The 21,631-nt window shown below is 40.0% G+C and overlaps 1 protein-coding gene across 2 annotated transcripts; it reads left to right on the forward strand.

Moving 5' to 3' along the window:
- The first annotated feature begins 781 nt into the window (after positions 1–781).
- P2RY1 (purinergic receptor P2Y1) lies at positions 782–6,527 on the forward strand. Of its 2 annotated transcripts, none has more exons than XM_086391271.1 (2): positions 782–1,940; positions 4,175–6,527. In XM_086391271.1, the coding sequence occupies exon 1, from the start codon at positions 782–784 to the stop codon at positions 1,901–1,903; it is 1,122 nt and encodes a 373-aa protein (XP_086247397.1). In that variant the 3' UTR covers positions 1,904–1,940; positions 4,175–6,527. The 2 variants fall into 2 exon arrangements, with proteins under 2 accessions (XP_086247397.1, XP_086247403.1); XM_086391277.1 differs by having other exon boundaries at positions 4,418–6,527.
- Positions 6,528–21,631: the final 15,104 nt, after the last annotated feature.

Consider the following 21,631-nt stretch of genomic DNA (forward strand, 5'->3'; position numbering starts at 1 on the left):
AACACCCTGGAGAGCGCGGGCAGGCAGCCGGGCGGGCTTCACGGAGGCACACCCCTCTCCTCCCAGCTGCGCGCGGACTCGCCCGGCGCCCAAACTCCGCCCACCCTCGCAGGGAGCCTGGCTCGCCCTCCGGCCGCTGCACTCCAAACGGAGCAGGTCTCTAGAAAAGCCTGCGAGATCACCCAGACTGCGAGCCGGACGCGATCCAGAAGCGCACGAGTCTGCGGCCACGCGCGCTCCGATGGCCCCCAGAAGCTGAGGGCAGCGGGGCGCGGGCCCTAGACCCGAGCTGCTGGCTTGCAAGGTAGGGAGAAGGAAGATGCCCAAACGAAGTTGATCTTCGGGGGAAGGAGGCTGGGGCGCGCCCTCCCCACGCCGGAGCGCAGCGCAGCGAATTTGGCTCAACCTCACTGAGGCCCCCGGCGCGCTCTCCAGCGCGAACCCTCGGTCCCTAGGGAAAGCGCAGTCGGAAAGTTGTCTACTCGGGTGTCCTGAGCGCCCCGTTGTGTAACCTCGGCGTTGCCGGCCGGACGGGGAAGTTGCTGGTCCACCGGCCAGCCGGGTTCGGTCGCCGCTCAGGGCGGATTTCATGGCCCACGGCGAACGCGGGGCCGGAGCTGGCGTGGGCGAGCCCCCGCGCGCCCCCTCCCGCAGGGATCCCCGGCTCCCGCTCCCGTCTGCTCGCCAGCCTTTCCGATGCTCGCTGCGCCCCTCGCCGCCGCCGCCGCCCTCCTGCCGCCGCTTGTCCCTTGGAGCTGCCGCCTAAGTCGGGGAGGAGAGAATGACCGAGGTGCTGTGGCCGGCGGTCCCCAACGGGACGGACACTGCCTTCCTTGCCGACCCTGGTTCGCCCTGGGGAAACAGCACAGTGACTTCCACCGCCGCCGTCGCCAGCCCGTTCAAATGCGCGCTGACCAAGACAGGCTTCCAGTTCTACTACCTGCCAGCTGTCTACATCTTGGTGTTCATTATCGGCTTCCTGGGCAACAGCGTGGCCATCTGGATGTTCGTCTTCCACATGAAGCCGTGGAGCGGCATCTCCGTGTACATGTTCAACTTGGCCCTGGCCGACTTCTTGTACGTGCTGACTCTGCCGGCGCTCATCTTCTACTACTTCAATAAGACCGACTGGATCTTCGGGGATGCCATGTGCAAGCTGCAGAGGTTCATCTTCCACGTGAACCTCTATGGCAGCATCTTATTCTTGACCTGCATTAGCGCGCACCGGTACAGCGGCGTGGTGTACCCGCTCAAGTCCCTGGGTAGGCTCAAGAAGAAGAACGCGGTCTATATTAGCGTGCTGGTGTGGCTCATCGTGGTGGTGGGCATCTCCCCCATCCTCTTCTACTCTGGCACCGGGATCCGGAAAAACAAAACCATCACCTGCTATGACACCACCTCAGACGAGTACCTGCGAAGTTATTTCATCTATAGTATGTGCACGACCGTGGCCATGTTCTGTGTCCCTTTGGTGCTGATTTTGGGCTGTTACGGATTAATTGTGAGAGCTCTGATTTACAAAGACCTGGACAATTCGCCTCTGAGGAGGAAATCCATTTACCTGGTGATTATTGTACTGACTGTTTTTGCTGTGTCTTACATCCCTTTCCACGTGATGAAAACAATGAATTTGAGGGCCCGGCTGGATTTTCAGACCCCAGAAATGTGTGCTTTCAATGATAGGGTGTATGCCACTTATCAGGTGACAAGAGGTCTAGCAAGTCTCAACAGTTGTGTGGACCCCATTCTCTATTTCTTGGCAGGAGATACTTTCAGAAGGAGACTCTCCCGAGCCACCAGGAAGGCTTCCAGAAGAAGTGAGGCAAACTTGCAGTCCAAGAGTGAAGACATGACACTCAATATTTTATCAGAGTTCAAGCAGAATGGAGATACAAGCTTGTGAAGATGCAGGAATCCCCAAACACCCACTTTGTAACATGGTAGGATGCTTCATAGAGCCAAGCGCTTTTTTCCCCTTTCAGTTTCTAGTAAGTTTAGAGAAAATTCAAGCCAAGAAAGCAGTGAATTTACAAATAAAATAGAAGTGGAAATGCCTACACCCACACTTAGCTTGTTCGGATTTGCTTTCTAACCAGAAGTTAGACTTCTGGTCTAACTTCCTTCGCTCCAGGGCTTCCTTCTTTCTAACCAGAAGTATGTAACATAAAATTATACTGCCCTCCTTAAATATTTACTTTCTCTTCTGCCTTTAAAATTTGCAAACTCTTCTCTTTAAAGTGTACATGAGTACTGAAGCTATTTGGATATTAATATTTTCTCCAAGAAAACTGACCACCTGAAACCTGAGTTTGTGATTTGTCTAGTGTTTATTGTCTTTAATAATCTGAGGTAGGAACAAATTGAAACTTTACATTCTTAGATTAGAGACATACACCAAAATACTAAAGTCAGTCCATTCAGAAGCAGATGAACAGATTGCTGCTGGGTGTCTTTTTTTGATCCTATACGCATAGGTGGTAGCTGGCTGAATTTTTCTGGAGAATTGAATAGAAAAATCAAGTCAATGAATTTACAAGTCTCCAAAGGGATTATCTCACAATTGTTTCTAGAAAACTGCTTACTCTGTGTTGGGTGCTAAATGTTTGTGGATGGAATCATCTGTATATTATCTTACAGGTAAAATGCCTTCAAAATAATCTAAGTGCATGTACTTTCCTTGTAAACACCACAAACTCTGTTAGAGTTCCTGTGACAGAGAGCTTTTACTTGCACCACTGCTCTGCAGTGCCCAAGGATTATGTTTGTGTTCCAGTACAAATGCTCACTTCCATCTGTAAAAACAATGTTAAAAATCACAGAGAAATTACAGATCAAAGTTGAATAGCTATTAGCAAGTTGAGGGACGTCGGCAGGAGGGAGAGTGGTTGACAGTCATCCATAATGCATAGCCTGCAAGCATATTCTCAAATGTATGAGGGACCAAGATGGGGGAGATGACATTTTTAGAATAAGGGTTTTAGTTTAAATTAATTATGGTGTAAAAGCTCTCTCTCTCTTTTTTGACTTCTTCCAAATGGTGGAAAACACGGAATGCAGTGTAACAAGAAGGCAGAATTTGCATGTGTTGTGTTGGTAGAATGAGGTGCTATAATGCTTTGCTGGGTCTTACATCCTCATTTTTGAAGGGAAAACTCCAAACATATGGGAAAGGGAAATATGAAGAATTAAATTTAAATACTTGAAGTACCACAGCACTACAAAGTGAGGTGTAGAAACTACTAATCAAACTAATAATAGTTTAAGCGAATACTACTGGACAGTGTTTTATATTTTACCTCTGTCAGGCAGTAATGACAAATCTATAAAATACTTCAATAACTTTCATAATGATTTTTAGTGAATACTGAATTGCTGCATTTCTAGCCCTTGAAACAGCCAAATTTGGTATAGGTTATATATTAGATATATATTATTCTACATATATCAAAACGGTCAAATTTGATATATGTAGAATAATGAGTGAGGTGATCACTTACAACACCAAATAAATCAATCTGATATCAAAGGAATTTCTCATGGTGAAGACACGCCAACAAACCAGCATCAGAGTCTGCAACTGATGGTGGGGAAGCTTGTTTGAAAGTGCTTTATATGTAGAGCAATTTGGGGCTGCGTCCAAGGTAAGAACCTTAGTGCCCTGTGGGACCTGGCGATAAGAAAGTCAGAGCTGGGCTTCAGTTCTTGCAGCGTCTGGATGGATTTCAGATTTGTGAGCCCTTCAGTTTCTTAGACTTTCTCTGACTACTAAGACCAATGAATAAAAGCTGAAAAGCTGTGTTTAACCACCCTAAAGAGTGTGACTTTTTCCCATGTTCAGTGTTAAGACACAGGATTATAGAAACCAAATCAAGTGGAAACCTTTCAGATGTCCTACCTACACCTCATTTTGAGGAAAGAGAAGTGTTAACTAGGTTCTCATTTGATTAGGATCCTGCAGTGTTGTCTGTTGTGAAATCCTAAAAGAAAAAGACTAAGCTATGTCATGAATGTGTTACCCCTGTCAAATATCATGTGCAGTGAGACATGATTAATACCACTAAATTGGCCAGAGTGGAAATATCAAAGCCTGTACCATCCTTGAACTTGAAGGCTCATGATACACATTTCTATAATATTCCTTCACCTTTATTTACTGTAGTGTTCTTCCTTTTAGGTCTGAAGATGCCCAGCCTGGTTTACAGTATATGTTAGGTACATTGATTCAGCTTCCAGGGAACTTTCTTTTGGAGGGTGGCTCCAGTGTGGAGGTAAACAGGGATGAGAAATGCCCTTTTACTCCTTGACATGCTATTTCCACAGAGTTTCTTTCTTAACGTCATACATCACGTAGTGGACAATGATGACATGCAGTTGCCTGCCTAATAGTGACAAGAATGATCTCTCTAACCCCTTCCAGGCACGAAGTGGTCTCTGGGATGAGTCTGCTAATGATGAAAACATACCGAGGGTCAAGATAAAGCAGTGACCTATTGGCTGAAGGTCTGATTCATGACTTATGATAAAGATTGGGTATTTTACCAGTAAAGGCAGAAATCTGCTGGCATTTTGATAAAAAGAAAAGCTAAAATTAAGGAATGTAGCAATTAACTAAACTTCACACTACAAAACTGAATGCCAAAGTGTTTTATGGCTCATCAGTTGGCAACTTTGACCCATTGAACATCAGTGTGTGTGTTTGGATTGAAATGCTAAACACACAGACCCAGGAGAGATATGGCATGAGAGTAGAATTTGGAGTTAAAATGGCGATATTGCCCACTGGCCAGCTGTGGGACTTCTTGACCCTGTCAAGCCCCTCTCCGTGGATTAAAAGGGCTGGATGATATCCATCTGTTGGGGCCTTAGGGGATGTAGTAGAGAACTATCGGCAGCCAGAGGTGCATGAAATCTGCTACAGTATTTTCCAGGACTGCTGAATGCCAGTCCTTGGCTAAAAAAACTCGTACAAAGTTCACCAATTGTGAAATGGATATGACCTTTAAGTTTTCTGTCTCAGGGCAGTGCACTATACTGCCTGTGGATATCAGAGATGTCAGTGCTTACAGCAGCTGGAATTGGACTCATGACAATAAAGGTGTGTAACTAGTTAGAGATATAGTAAAGCTTTAACTTTGCTGGTCAAATTGTAACTATCATAATAGTATTTATTGATGAAGCTCACAGTCCTTCCATTGTACAGATTGAAAAACTTTCTTGAAAGTTCCAACATACTGATGTAAATTATATTTATTACAATGTATAATATTAATATGTCACATTGGTGTATTTTACATAATGTATTCTGCATAAAAATGAGTGACTGTATATTGTGATGCTTTTCAAATATCAGTATCTTGAAATGTTTTAAGTTTTCAGATTTTTTTATCTAAAATATGAAAATCTGTTTTGTGATACAAGTGATTCATTTTCTCTAGAAATGCTTTTGCACATTTATCTTTTTATTTAGGGTTCTTCCTACATAGACACAGTTTGGTGTCAAACTTTCATTAGGATCAATAGTAAATACAGAATATCTTAGCCAAACTGAGTCTGTATTGTCTACATTTTATATACTATTATAGAAGTATTTATATTGTCTTTTCAATATGTTTGGAATTGTATCCACAAATACAGTCAGAGCTTCCCATTTCTAGTTGCAAAAGGTTTGTCCTAAACTCAATCGACATCACTTATGTTTTAGAAGTCTGGTGAGATGGGCATTATAGATACAATATTAGCATTTAAGGAAATACTTAAGGGAGATGGACAGAGAAAGAGACAGCTGGTGTAATCAATTACTCTGCTCAATTCTGCTTCAGTTTTTATGTTGTGTTTCTTCTTAAGGTGAAATAGCATAATCTTAATTTCTTAGAGATGAAGTTTCTAAGTAACACACTACCAGCAGGTTCAACATTGCTAGTAATTTTAATGTTTTTTCTGTTCATTTGATAACTTTAATTACAAGTTTTACAATAATATCTATATATTATTTGGCTGCTGAATCCTGTTACAGTTTTTTTTTTTTTAATTCTGTTGTACATTATATTATACACATCATTACAAATTAACATGAAGGGGAATATATATTACATATCAAAAATTGTGAATTTGAACTCTAGTATGTGTTAGTGCTTTTGCAAAAATGTTTATTTTTATAATATCTGTGATTTTAATATAGGTAATTGAACTAGATTTCTTTGTGATGAATAGTGCCATTGAATGACTGGTATGGAAACAGTGTTACTTGACATTTTGTGCTTTCTCAGGTTTATCTATATCAATGGTAGCTTAACAGATTCCAGACTAATTGTGCATAATTGTGTTTTACAAGGAATGTACATTTCCTATAAGTTTGCATGCAGGAGTGTACAACTTGGAGTGTGTGTGTGTGTGTTCACAGCATGGCAGCCAACTTTGTATCTGCTGTTGATAATAATAGCAGAGCTTTGGTATAATCGTGGTCATTAGAATTATACCTACCATAGACAATGAAAACCGAAAAAGTCTCAATAAAACTATGAAATGTGGTCTGATGGCTTCTATGTTATTATAGTATTAATACTTGCAACTTTTCTCAAATTTTGACCTGTACTGTTACATGTGCGCATACTAAGTCACTTTAGTCATGTCTCATTCTGTGTGACCCTTTAGACTGTAGCCCGCCAGGCTCCTCTGTCCATGGGATTCTCCAGGCAAGAATACTAGAGTTGGTTGCCTTGCCCTTCTCCAGGGGATCTTCCCTATCCAGGGATTGAACCCGTGTCTCCTGCAGCTCCTGCATTGCAGGTGAATTCTTAACTGGTGAGCCACCAGGGAAGCCCACTGCGTTGGCTGGCAAATACTATAGGATGTGTTGAATTAGTATAGGCATCTCTTAACATGCAGCCTGGACTGTAAAAAGTGAAGTGTTAAAAAAAGAATGCTGGTACAAGATAATTGATAAGATCATCATTATTTATTATTTAATTATTAACAGGAACTTGACTTAATTCTTTGAAGAAAATATGAAATACTATCTTAATCATATTTCTCATACTAGTGTTCTGTGTTTAAAATGTCAGCTGTAATCTAATGTAATGCCTCCTGTAATTTTTAATCCATGGAGGTAGTCATTCTAATAATCCTTTGTGGTTTCTATTTATCTATTAGCCTACACTGCCTGCTTCTTCCAAGAGTGTGTGTGTGTGTGTGTGTGTGTAGCTATGCAGTGAAAAGCTGTACGTGGAATGGACACGTGCTTAAAGCATTACTTTTATTTTCTTTAGTGGAGAAGGTAAGTACACAATTGGTTCCTCATTGGATTTTTTTGGTTGTCTGCTGAGACAAGTCCCCTATCACAAAATCCTGTGGATAGAAAAATGCAGATCTCTTGCAGCCCCTACGATATTGTCACTCAGTTTTAACTCCTTAATTGGCTGTCTACTCCTTATTGGAAGTCTACTGTCTAGACTTCACCACTCAGAAATCCTCACTTATTAACATCAGCTTTGGTAAAGTTTTGTGGCTGTGTACATATGTTTGTGCATTTTGTTTAGTGCATAGATAAAAATTATACAGATAATTATCTTTCTGATTTAGGAAGAATTTGCCATAAAGCTCTGGGCACCCTGCGATTTTCAAAAACACTTCGGGATTGCAGTCAGAGAACCTTATCTCTCCACAAGTAAATATACTGTGTTTAATTTCTCTCTTTGATGAACTGGAAAGTTTATATTTTCTTTTCAGGAGGTTTAAAATTTTGCCCCCAAATATGGTCCCAGTTTCTGTTTCTAAATGTAAAAATCATGTCCTAAATTCAAAGTAGATCTGTTGTGGTTTAGAAGTCTGATGGATGGGCCATTTAAGACAACATATGTCACTAGAAATTCATGTAAATATTAATACTGTGCTTACTTGCTTTAACCCTGCAAGGTTATGTGGCTTTGGGGTAGACCATGGGGACTAACATCTCCAGCCAGCCTGGTTTCTAGGACTGATGATCCAAATGACAGCTGTGGATGGAGTCAGGCCCCTGGGCTGAGCAGCTGACAGCAGTGAAGTCCCTTAGAGATGGACATGGGTAAGGAGGGGTGGGGGTGGGGAGGTGGGAGGCATGTGGAGCAGTCAGTACTTCACTGAGAGGGAAAATGCCTTTCCTGCTTGCCGGATGAGGGGAGATCACCTGTGTGAAGGTGGAGACCCCTTAATGATAGATTGAAACAGGAGTTTTTTGGGAATGATCCCACCCGGTCACCGCCTGAGAGTAAAATTTTCATGGTTAGAGGTGGAACTTGCAAAAACTCAGGCTTCTCACTCCTATTAACATATTCTTCCCACCTCCCAGGGCTCTCCAAACTGTGGATCTTGACCCAGTGATGGGTCAAAAATGAGTATAGTGGGTTATGATAGGTACTCTTTCACCTAATAGATCTATAGGAAGTGAGTAAGGCTTTGTGATTTCAATTTCAGACACACACACGCACATGCTCACATATGCAACATGTACTTGTATCCCAGGTCACACTGGACATTTAATTTCTTACCGAGGACCTGGTCAAAAAAGTTAAAAAATGACACTACTCTACAAAAAAAGGTGGCATGGAGTTATGGAATAGGGCATGAGAGATTGTTTTTCAAAACTCATTTTAAATCAACACAAAGAATCTTAGTTATTCATTTTGTTACATGCATTCTCTTTTGTAAAATGTTGTTTTCTTCTCTAGATTTCATTTGAAATTCCCAAAGAGAAGACTAAAGCAGAATTTAGCCTACATCTAGACATGGTTATTTGCAGTTAAAGATAGTATAATTGAAACTCTGTAAACTTTGACAGCTTAACTCTTAATACTATTCCCTCGGTGTTGAGCAGTTAACAACAAAATAGCAAATGTCCACTGTGTGTAAGAGCATTGGCTTTGCAGTCAAAATACCTTAGGTTTGAAGCTACCTCTGCCATTTACTACTTCTGTATCTTGGGCAAGTTACTTCAACTGTCTTGGTTGAGTTTTTGTCAACTATAAAATGTCTGTAATAATTTGTATCTCCTAAGATATTTAGGAGAATTAAGTGAAATAAAATATGCAAAGCCTACAATACACACTTAATAAATTGTAGGTCTATAATACTTGAGGCTGCTAAGGTTTTGCCACTCTGCATGTTATTTTGTTGTTATTATTATGTTTTTATTAATAGATATATTAAAATTTCTGTTTTATTTCATGCCATGGAGGCTTTGTGATTCTAGAAATTTACATCATGAGTTTGAGGGTAGGTCTCTTAGAAATTCTTGCTGTGGGATTGAGTGCATTTAAAATTGCTCTTTTCAAAGAAATACAAATATCATATAATATCTCTTATATGTGAAATCTAAGACAAATGACACAAATGAACTTTTTTTTTATTTTATTTTTAAACTTTACAATATTGTATTAGTTTTGCCAAATATCGAAATGGATCCGTCACAGGTATACATGTGTTCCCCATCCTGAACCCTCCTCCCTCCTCCCTCCCCTTACCATCCCTCTGGGTCTTCCCAGTGCACCAGCCCCAAGCATCCAGTATTGTGCATCGAACCTGGACTGGCACTTTTTTTACAAAACAGAAATAGACTCACAGACAGGGAAAACACACTTATGGTTACCAAAGAGGAAAAGGGGAGAAGGGAGAAACCGGGAGTTTGGGATTAATGGATATGCATTATTATATATAAAATAGATAACAAGGACTGCCTTTATAGCATAGGAACTATATTCAATGTCTTCAGTCGCTCAGTCATGTCCGACTCTTTGCGACCCCATGGACTGCAACATGCCAGGCCTCCCTGTCCATTACCAACTCCCGGAGTTTACCCAAACTCATGTCCGTTGAGTCAGTGATGCCATCCAACCATTTCATCCTCTGTCTTCCCCTTCTCTTCCTGCCCTCAATCTTTCCCAGCATCAGAGTCTTTTCCAATGAGTCAGCTCTTCGCATCAGGTGGCCAAAGTATTGGAGTTTCAGCTTCAACATCAGTCCTTCCAATGAACACCCAGGACTGATCTCCATTAGGATTGACTGGTTGGATCTCCTTGCTGTCCAAGGGACTCTCACAAGCCTTCTCCAACACCACAGTTCGAAAGCATCAATTCTTAGGCACTCAGCTTTCTTTATAGTCCAACTCTCACATCCATACATGACTACTGGAAAAACCGTAGCCTTAACTAGACAGACCTTTGATGGCAAAGTAATGTCTCTGCTTTTGAATATGCTATCTAGGTTGGTCATAACTTTCCTTCCAAGGAGTAAGCATCAATGTCTTGTAATAACCTATAATAGAAAAGAATCTGAAAAATTATATAATATAATATACAAATATATATATATACAAATATATACAAATAAATATATACAAATATAATATATATATAATATATATGTATATAATTGCTCTTTTGGACATTCTGTTGAATATCGAAGTTCAAATAATAAGCAAGTATTCAACTTTTTGATGCTTTGTACCATGTTAGCCACTGTGTAGGACGAAGATGTATAAAGCCGAGTACGTACAGCTAAAAATATATCTACAAAAATGGTCTGCTGACCTCCTTAAAGTGCTTCACCTTCAAGTTCATAGTCTATTTTCAGTCACCACAGTCCAGAGCCTGGTCTTCAGTTTTGCAGATCTAGAAACTTGATCTCAACAGTTCACCTAGAGTTCACCAACTATGGGGCACTGACTCACACCAAGCAAACTGACAAGAGAATCATTTACCAACTAGAATGTCATGTTATGAGTATACAGCGGCTATATCCCATTCACAATAACAGACATCTGCCTTGTTGTTTAATCTAATTATGTATCAGAAAGTTGCCTGCTGAGCTTAAAATAAGAACAAAGAGAGGCATTCTTGAAAGGCATTTTCAATAAGATAGAAGAGCTAAAAGAATTGCTTCTCCCTAGAGCTACTGGTCATGATGATCAGCATCCATTCTGTACTTTGAACAAATTCCACCTACTGGTGAATTTAGCTTAGCAGCACATAGACTGAAAATTTCCCATTTGCTTATTTTCTTCCAAGATCAGTCACCACCATTATTATTGCATTGGCCAAAGTGTTCATTCGAATTTTTCCATAACATCTAATGCATGTGTGCATTCTCAGTCATGTTCGATTCTTCAAAGAATTCTTTGGTTCTTTCAACCCCCTGGACTGTAGCCCACCAGGCTGCTCTGTCCATGGGATTTTTCCAAGCAAGAATACTGGAGTGGGTTGCCCCTCCTCCAGGGGATCTTCCTGACCTAGGGATTGAACCCATGTCTCCTGAGCTTCCTGCATTGGCAAGCAGATTCTTTACCACTGAGCCACTGGAGAAGCCCATAATATCTTATGGAAAACTCCAAACTTTTGGCCAATCCATACTTTGACCAACGCATATTTCTTTACTTGCAAATTATGTTTAGTAATATCTTCCAATGGTGGTGTAGGAAGAGAGGTGTGGTAAAGATTTCAACGTTTCCTAAGTTGGAGAGACTTAAAAGACATCTAGTTGTAAAGGTACAATATGTCATTACAAAGACCATTCTAGTGTTGTAGCAAGAGATAGAGGTTTGGGAACTGTCCATGTGCAAATGATAGCTGTAACCAAGGAAGGAGATGTAATCACTAGGGGAGCATGTGTCATCAGAGAACAAAAAAGGGCCAGCAAAGGAGGAGTGGGAGTGAGCTGACCCATAAGCAACACCAGTACAATAGAGAAGCATAATGAGCGGGAAGAATTGGAGTCAGAAAATCCCTGACAGACTCCTGAAGAAATCAGACTCAGAAGAGGGTTTCAGGAAGGAGGTAAATCACTGTGTCCCTTGTTACAGCAAGGGCCATATACAGTCTGTTGGATTTAGAGATTAGAAGCATTGGTATTTAATTGAGAGTATTAGAAAGCAGAGACATTACTTTGTCAACAAAGGTCCATCTAGTCAAAGCTACGGTTTTTCCTGTGGTCATGTATGGATGTGAGAGTTGGACTGTGAAGAAAGCTGAGCACCAAAGAATTGATGCTTTTGAAGTGTGGTGTTGGAGAAGACTCTTGAGAGTCCCTTGGACTGCAAGGAGATCCAACCAGTCCATTCTAAAGGAGATCAGCCCTGGGTGTTCTTTGGAAGGAATGATGCTAAAGCTGAAACTCCAGTACTTTGGCCACCTCATGAGAAGAGTTGACTCATTGGAAAAGACTGATGCTGGGAGGGATTTGGGGCAGGAGGAGAAGGGGATGACAGAGGATGAGATGGCTGGATGGCATCACTAACTCAATGGACGTGAATTTGAGTGAACTCTAGGAGATGGTGATGGACAGGGAGGCCTGGTGTGCTGTGATTCATGGGGTCGCAAAGAGTCGGACATGACTGAGCGAATGAACTGAACTGAAATTAAACTGTAAAATAGCTATGATGACTAATCACCCAAGAAGTGATTTGGTGATGCCATTGAGGAAAAAAGGTTAGTAGTCTGAGCAGAAATCAGGGATTAGAGATAGAAAAGGTATAGAGACTGCTTGATAATGCTGAGAAAACAAGAGTAGATGAGTAGATGAAGGACATCAACAGGAAAAAGGGAAGGAATGGCTGTGGTTATTGGAGTTGAATGGCAGTAAAAGCCATCCCAGTAGAGGAGAGCCAGAATTGTGAGGCCAGGACATTGGATAGGTCACTGAGTGACAAGAAGACTGGGAGTTGTGGAGGAAACTGCTTAGAAAATTGGTGGAGAAAAAAAAACACTGAGAAATGGGATGGCTAGCAAAAATTAGTTGGCGTTAAAGAACCCGTCTGCCAATGCTGGAGATGCAGGTTTGATCCCTGGGTCAGGAAGATTCCCTGGAGAAGGAAATGACAACCCACTCCAGTATTCTTGCCTAGCAAATGCCCTGGACAGAGGAGCCTGGCGAGCTACAGTTCATGGAGTTGCAAAGGAGTCAGAGAGGACTTAGCAATTAAACAACAACAGTTCTCCAAAGAGAGACTTATATGGCAGTGAGAAAATAATGTTAAGAAGCAGTGAGGATCTGGGAGAGTGTCTATCCCTTTTCTGACAAGTTAGGATAGTGAGGTATAAGAAATGGCTTCTACTGGGAAAAAAGTGAGCAAAATATTTTACTGGGAAGTTGTCAACAACTTTTGGTAAAAGAAGGTTTGAGGATACAGAAGTTTCCTTTGGAAAGAATTGTCTCCAAAAAGGACGAAAGGGTAGGAAGCATGGTCAAGAGAGGACAGAAGTGGGAGAAGAGGGGAATTAAATGGATGGAGAAGAAAAATTTTGTGACAAACTTGTATCCAGGAGGTCATGCTAGATTGTGAGGATAAAAAAGGCAAATTGTAGAAAGATCCCATGGTAGAAATAACTGATACCTCAAGAACTTTAGCAGTAAGTTTCCCCATAGCCTAGACAGATCATACTTGGATGGAATCAGGGAAGAGGGAAATAGATTGGCTTTGTGTCATAGTCTTAAAACATGGCTACAAATTCCTTGGCATTTTTTCCATTAAGAATTGGGGTCTATGGTCCCTCCCCTTGAATCTGAGAGCATCTGTGATTGTTTTGATGAACAGAATATGGTAGAAGTAATGCACTGTGATTTTTACATCTAGGTCATAAAAAGCTACATAGCTTCTGCTTTGTTGGTTGGAACATTCTCTCTTGGATCCTGAGTTATGGTTTAAGAAGCTGACTACCTTGGGGCCACGTGTTGGAGAGGCCACAGGGAGAGGTCATTGGAAAAGCCTTGAAAAGAAAGGTAGAGGTGTGTGTGTTTGTGAGAGAGAGAGAAAACAAGAGACCAAGAGCCTCTAGCCATTCAAATCATACCAGCCCAGACATAAGACATGAACATGAGGAAGGCTGATTCAAACACTGAGCCATTCTAGTCCCTCCTACTGGTTAGGTCTTTTTAGCTGAGGCCTCTGACATCATGGAGCAAAGATAAGCCATCTTTACTGAGGTATGTGTGAAAATCTGACCCATGAAATCTATTAGGAAAATTGATTGTGATTATTTATGAGTTTGGAGATATTTTATTACACCGCAATATATAACCTGACAAGCCTAAGTTAGACTGCAGTTGGGGTGGTACTGCTGATGCAGTGTTATCTTTCATGGGAATTGCTTTTTTGTTTTTAGGTAGGTGTGGCTCAGGTAGGGGTAGAGGATGGGGAGTGGATCAATTTAGGGATATATAGTGGGTCCTCAGCCAGGGATGATATTCAATTATATGCACATATACAGAGAACTTGGAGAAGGCAATGGAACCCCACTCCATTACTCTTGCCTGGAAAATCCCATGGACGGAGGAGCTTGGTAGGCTGCAGTCCATGGGGTCACTAAGAGTTGGACAGGACTGAGTGACTCCATTTTCTCTTTTCACTTTCCTGCATTGGAGAAGGAAATGGCAACCCACTCCAGTGTTCTTGCCTGGAGAATCCCAGGGATGGGGGAGCCTGGTGGGCTGCCGTCTAAGGGGTCACACAGAGTCGGACATGACTGAAGTGACTTAGCATAGCATAGCATACAGAGAACTGGATGGTTGACCAGATGCCCATTCAGATTGTTTAAAGTTAGTGCTTCAGTTCAGTTCAGTTCAGTTGCTCAGTTGTGTCCGACTCTTTGCGGGAGATCAGCCCTGGGATTTCTTTGGAAGGAATGATGCTAAAGCTGAAACTCCAGTACTTTAGCCACCTCATGCGAAGAGTTGACTCATTGGAAAAGACTCATTGGAAAAGTTAGTGCTTAATCATGCATAAATATTTCTGTTATTATAATCCGTCCTTCCCAAACAGTACCAGGCATTTAGAAGGCACTTACATTGGTACCAAAAAAAAAAAAAAATCTTATATGGAGAATAGTTAAGAGGTAAATTGTATCAAGAAGATGTGAGTACAAAAGAATTTCACAAAGAAGAGAATTTCAGTTTCACTAGAGTAGACTGAGAAAGTGTATTCATGGAGGTAATCATTATAAAGTTGGATTTAAAGGTAGAATGGAATTTAATATTCTGGATGAAAAAGGGAAAGTATGCCAGGCTTTCTGTGTATTTGGGTATAATGGAAAAATGAACAAAGGCAGTAGATTAGAAAGAGGATGGACTTAGGTGGTAGAAAGGGAGACAACAGATTCACTGTGGTTCAGGCGATGAGAAAAAATAAGGTTAAGTAGGAAGAATAAAAGCACCCTGTGAAGGAATAAGCAAAGAGGTTTGTGTTCATTATGGAAAGCAACAGAAAGTCATGACTAGTTTTAAGTCAAAGGAATGACACAGGGGATTCTGCAAGGGGAAATAGAGACACTGTTGCTCTAAGCAAGACATTCAGACAGTGGTGGTGTGGTAAATAAAGGAGGCGGAAACACAAACTGTTTCATATGAAGAAATAATGGTATGTGGATAAAATGGAGAAGAGAAAAGTCAAAAATCCCTGAGGTTCCACCTGGAGAACCAGGAATAATGGCAGTGATTTTGATGGAAGTAGGATGTTGGAAAGTAAAGCAGAAGAGTACTTTAAAAACCATGAAAATAGAGTGTAAGACTTGAAGTCCCCTGTATAAGAAATATCACTCCATTTATTTTTCAATTCTACAACTTTGTTTTTATGGGTCCCTCTTCTGCTAGTCTGGCAGAAATTCAGTTCCTCTGCCCTTCTCCTTGAAGTGTTAGTCGCTCAGTCATGTCCAACTCTTTGCGACCCTCTGGACTGAAGCCCGCCAGGCTCCTCTGTCCATGGAATTTTCCAGGGAAGGATACTAGAGTGGATTACCATTCCCTCCTACGGGGGATCTTCCTGACTCTGGAATTGAACCTCATCTCCTGCATTGGCAGGCGAGTTCTTTACCACTGAGCTACCTGGGAAGCCCCATTTACAAAACAGAGCAGAAAGAGACACACATTTAGAATTACCAAAGGGGAAGGGGCTGAGGAATAAATTAGAAATTTGAGATTAAAGTATACATACTACTATAGGTAAAATATAATCAACAACGACCTGCTGAATAGCCTAGTAATAACCTATAATGGAAAGAATGTAAAACAATAATATATGTGTGTGTGTATAACTGAATCACTTTGCTGTCCACCTGAAGCTAACACAACATTGTAAATCAGCCATATTTCAATGTAAAAATATACTTTTCCCCCTTTCCAGTTTTCTAAATTGTTTGGTGATTGAAGCAATATTATAATACTATTTGATTTGGCTCTAAATATATGCAGAGAAAATATTTAAGATAATTATAAATGAGGGACAGTAAAGAGACATAAGCACTTCCCTGGTGCTCAGATGGTAAAGAATCCACCTGTAATGCATGAGACTCAGGTTTGGGGACCTTGCCCAGGTCAGGAAGATCCCCTGGAGAAGGGAATGGCTACCCACACCAGTATTCTTGCCTGGAGAATTCCATGAACAGAGGAGCCTGGCAGGCTACAGTCTATGAGTTTGCAGAGTACGACACAACTGAGTGACTAAGCACACACACACACACACACACACACACACACAGACATAAAGAGGAGTTAAGCTTTCTTCACTTAACTTGAACTGGTAAAATGTCAACAGTAAATAGGAAAAGTTATATGCATATAATAGCTAAAGCTACAAATAAAAAGTAGTTATACAAAGTGATACACTTGAAAACAATATAGATAAAATGGAATTCTAAAAATTTTCAAAAAACCCATGGAAAGGCAAAGAAAAGAAAACAGAAACAACAACAACAATAACAACAAAAAAAAAAAAACAAGAAATGGCAAACAAAAAATGATGTAAACACTTAACATATCAATGAATGTGAATGGGTCTAAATATAGCAAGTAAAATGCAGATTGACTGACTAGATTTAAAAACATGACTTTATTCTTTCTATAAGAAACTAACTCCAAACATAGCAGAATAGCAGATTGAAAGTAAAAGAGTGAAGTTATATAAACATTAAAGAAACATAGGACTAGCTATATTGCTGCTGCTGCCGCTAAGTCACCTCAGTTGTGTCCGACTCTGTGCCACCCCATAGACGGCAGCTCACCAGGCTCCTCTGTCCCTGGGATTCTCCAGGCAAGAACACTGGAGTGAGTTGCCATTTCCTTCTCCACTAGCTATATTAATTAAGGATAAATTATGCTTCAAGGAAAACAAAATTAGCAGGAACTGCAAGAGGTGTTTTATAATGATAAAAGGATCAGTTCACTAAGAAGACATAGCAATCTTTAAAATATACATATATATGTGTGTATATATATATATATTTGTATCATATGCACCAAAAAAGATGCAAAATGTGTGAAGCAAAAACTGATAGAACTGGAAGGAGAAATAGACAAATACAAAAATATGGTTGGAGACTTCAACATTCCTCTTCCAACAAGTAATAAAACTGCTAGACCAAATATCAGCAAGGATATAGAACTCAACAATGTGATCAACAAGAGGACTCAGCTGATATTTATAAAACACTCCACACAACAATAGCAGAAAATACACTGTTTGGAAGCACTCATATCCTGAGCCACAGAACAAATCTCAAAAAATTTAAAGGAATTGACATTATATAAAATGTGTTTTCTGACCACAATGGACACAAACTAGAAATATAGAAAGATAACAGATCCAAGCACTTAGAAACTACAGAATACTATATATTTTTATATATAATACTATATACTTCAGTTCATTTCAGTTGCTCAGTCATGTCCGACTCTTTGTGACCCCATGAATTGCAGCACACCAGGCCTCCCTGTCCATCACCAACTCCCAGGGTTCACTCAAACTCATGCCCATTGAGTCCGTGATGCCATCCAGCCATCTCATCCTCTGTCGTCCCCTTCTCCTCCTGCCCCCAATCTCTCTCAGCATCACAGTCTTTTCCAATGAGTCAACTCTTCGCATGAGGTGGCCAAAGTACTGGAGTTTCAGCTTTAGCATCATTCCTTCCAAAGAACACCCAGGGCTGATCTCCTTTAGAATGGACTGGTTGGATCTGCTTTGCAGTCCAAGGGACTCTCAAGAGTCTTCTTCAACACCACGGTTCAAAAGCATCATTTCTTTGGCGCTCAGCTTTCTTCACAGTCCAACTCTCACATCCATACATGAACTACATATATAGTCCACAAAAATCCCATAGATTAAGACGAAATCTAACTGGGACGACCCAGAGGGATGGTATGGGGAGGGAGGAGGGTTCAGGATGGGGAACACATGTATACCTGTGGTGGATTCATTTTGATATTTGGCAAAACTAATACAATTATGTAAAGTTTAAATATTAAATAAAATTTAAAAAAAAAGAAGAAATCTCAAGGGAAAATTTTTTAAAAATTGAACTGAATTAAAATATAAAATATCAAAATTTATGGAACACAATAACACATATCTTTAAAAAATCACAGCTAACATCATATTCAATGGTGAAAGGCAATGTTTCCCTCCCAAAGATGGGAAACAAGCAAAACTGGTATGAAAGGAGTAGTCAGTTCAGTTCAGTTGCTCAGTTGTGTCCAACTCATTGTGACCCCATAGACTAGCACATCAGGCTTCCCTCTCCATCACCTAACATGCTCAGACTCATGTTCATTGAGTTGGTGATGCCATCCAACCATCTCATCCTTTGTCATTCCCTTCTTCTCCTGCCTTCAATCCTTCCCAGCATCAGAGTCTTTTCAAATGAGTCAGTTCTTTGCATCAGTTCAGTTCAGTTCAGTCGCTCAGTTGTGTCCAACTCTTGCCTCAGGTAGCCAAAGTATTGGAGTTTCAGCTTCAGCATCAGTCCTTCCAATGAATATTCAAGACTGATTTCCTTTAGGATTGATTGGTTGGATCTCCTTGGTGTCCAAGGAACTCTTAAGAGTTTTCTCCAATACCACACTTCTAAATCACCAATTCTTCAGCACTCAGCTTTCTTTATAGTCCAACTCTCACATCCATACACCACTGGAAAAACCGTAGCCTAGACTAGACGGACCTTTGTTGGCAAAGTAATGTCTCTGCTTTTTAATATGCTATCTAGGTTGGTCATAAATAACTTTTCTTCCAAGGAGCAAGCATCTTTTAATTTCATGGCTGCAGTCACCATCTGCAGTGATTTTGGAGTCCCCAAAATAAAGTCTCTCCATTTCCATTGTTTCCCTATCTATTTTCCATGAAGTGATGGGACCAGATGCCATGATTTTAGTTTTCTGAATGTTGAGTTTTAAGCCAACTTTTCACTTTCCTCTTTCACTTTCATCAAGAGGCTCTTTAGTTCTTTGCTTTCTATCGTAATGGTGGTGTCATCTACATATCTGAGGTTATTGACATTTCTCCCAGCAATCTTGATTCCAGCTTGTGCTTCATCCAGCCTGGCATTTTGCATGATGTACTCTGCATAGACATTAAATAAGAAGGGTGACACTATACAGCCTTGATGTACTCCTTTCCCAGTTTGGAACCAGTCTGTTGTTCCATGTCCGATTCTAACTGTTGCTTCTTGACCTTTATACAGACTTTTCAGGAGGCAAGTTGGGTGGTCTCATATTCCCATATCTTTAATAATTTTCTTTAATAAGTTTGTTGTGATCCACACAATCAAAGGCTTTGGCATAGTCAATAAAGCAGAAGTAGATGTTTTTCTAGAACTTTCGTGCTTTTTTGATGGTCCAATGAAGGTAGTAACAAGAGGGGAATATATAGCACTAAATATTGAATTAGAAAAGGGAAAAAAACCTCAAATCAATAATCTATGCTCCCATGTCAAGAATCTAGAATAAGAAGAGGCAAAAAGAAAAAAAAAAAAAAATTGACGTTAGATAAAATTCCTCCAAAAATACAAATTTATCCAATTCACCCCACATGGAATAGATAATTTGAGTCATCTTGAAACTATTAATAAGTGAATTTGTATCTTAACCTTCCTCTGGAAAAAAAGAAATCTCCAGGCTTAGTAGACTTTGTTAGAGAATTCAACCACATGTTTAAAGAAAATTTACACCAATTCTACACAGTTTCCTCCAGAAAACAAAAGAAGGAACACTTACCAATTTATTATATGGGTCTAGTATTACCCTGATAACCAAAGTGAGACAGAGAGTACCAAAAATTAAAGATAAAAATAAAACGTAGAGTAATACCCCTGATGAATATAGTCACAAAAAGTTTTTAACAAAATATTAGCAAATATAATATAAGAATATATAAAAAGAATTTTCATCACCAGATGGGACCAGTGATGCAAGACTGATTTAATATTTAAAAATCCATCGATATAATCATTAGATTAATAGATTAAAGAAGAAAGATCATGACCTCTTGCCTTCCAAGACTTCCACACTCTATGAAGTATGTTTCTTTCTGAATAAATCCACTTCTTACTCCTCTCCACTCCCCCCCCACCAAAAAAAAAAAAAACAGAAAAAGAAGAAGAAAGATCACATGATCATACCATTGATGAAGAAAAAGCAATGGACAAAATATTCATGATAAAAAATTCTCAGAGAAACAGGAAAAGAGAGGAATTTTCTCAGTTTGATACAGAGCATCTTCAAACAAACAAACAAACAAACCCATAACTATACAACTAACATTATATTTGATGGTAAAAGACTGAATGATTTTCTCCAGAAACTAGGAACAACACAGAGTTCTGCCTTTACCACTCTTATTCATCACAGGGCTTGAAGTTCTAGTCAGTGTAATAAGGTGAGAAAAGCAAATACAAAGATATACAGATTGGAAAGGAAGTAATTATTTGCATATGATATGATTGCCTCTGTAGAAAAGCCCTAGGAATCTCCAAAATAAAAGTCCTAAAACTATGTAAGTGAATTTAGCAAGGTCAAGGGTGAGACAAACGTACAAATATCAATTGTATTTCTATGTATTAACAATACACATTTACAATAGCTAAAAAATTAAATTAGGTCTTTCCTGGTAGTCCAGTGGTTGAGAACCTGCCTGACAGTGCAGGGGACATGGGTTCGATCACTCATCCAGGAGAATTCCACATGCCAGTGGGACAACTAAGCCCATGTGCCACAAATACTGAGTCCATGTGCTGTAAGGACTGAAGTCTGTGCCTACAGCCTGTGCTACCCAAAAAGAGAAAAGCCACTGCAATGAGAAGTCTGCACACCACAATGAAAAGCAGCCCCCCAATGAAAGCTGAGCAGCACAGAAAAAAAAAATATTTTTTAAAAAAATGACACACCCCAATAAGTCTGATTTTTAAAAAATGAAATGATAGGAATCCCATTGAATCTGTAGACTGCATTTAGTAGTATAGTCATTTTCACAATATTGATTCTTCCTACCCAGGAACATGAAATATCTCTCCATCTGTTTATGTTGGCTTTGATTTCTTTCATTAGTGTCTTATGATTTTCTGTGTACAATTCTTTTGTCTCCTTAGGTAAGTTTATTCCTAGATATTTAATTCTTTTTGTTACAATGGTGAATGGAATTGATTCTTAATTTCTCTTTCTGATTTTTCATTGTTACTATATAGAAATGCAAGTGATTTCTGTGTATTGATTTTGTATCCTGCAACTTTGCTAATTCAGTGATTAGCTTTAGTAATTTTCTAATAGTATCTTTAGGATTTTCTATGTACAGTATCATGTCATCTGCAAACAGTGAAAGCTTTACTTCTTTTTCAATCTGGATTCCTTTTAT

This window comes from Bos grunniens, chromosome 1, assembly GCF_055505025.1.
Source record: "Bos grunniens cultivar Pamir isolate PY7600 chromosome 1, Bosgru_T2T1.0, whole genome shotgun sequence".
In the NCBI taxonomy this organism is placed as follows: Eukaryota; Metazoa; Chordata; class Mammalia; order Artiodactyla; family Bovidae; genus Bos; species Bos grunniens.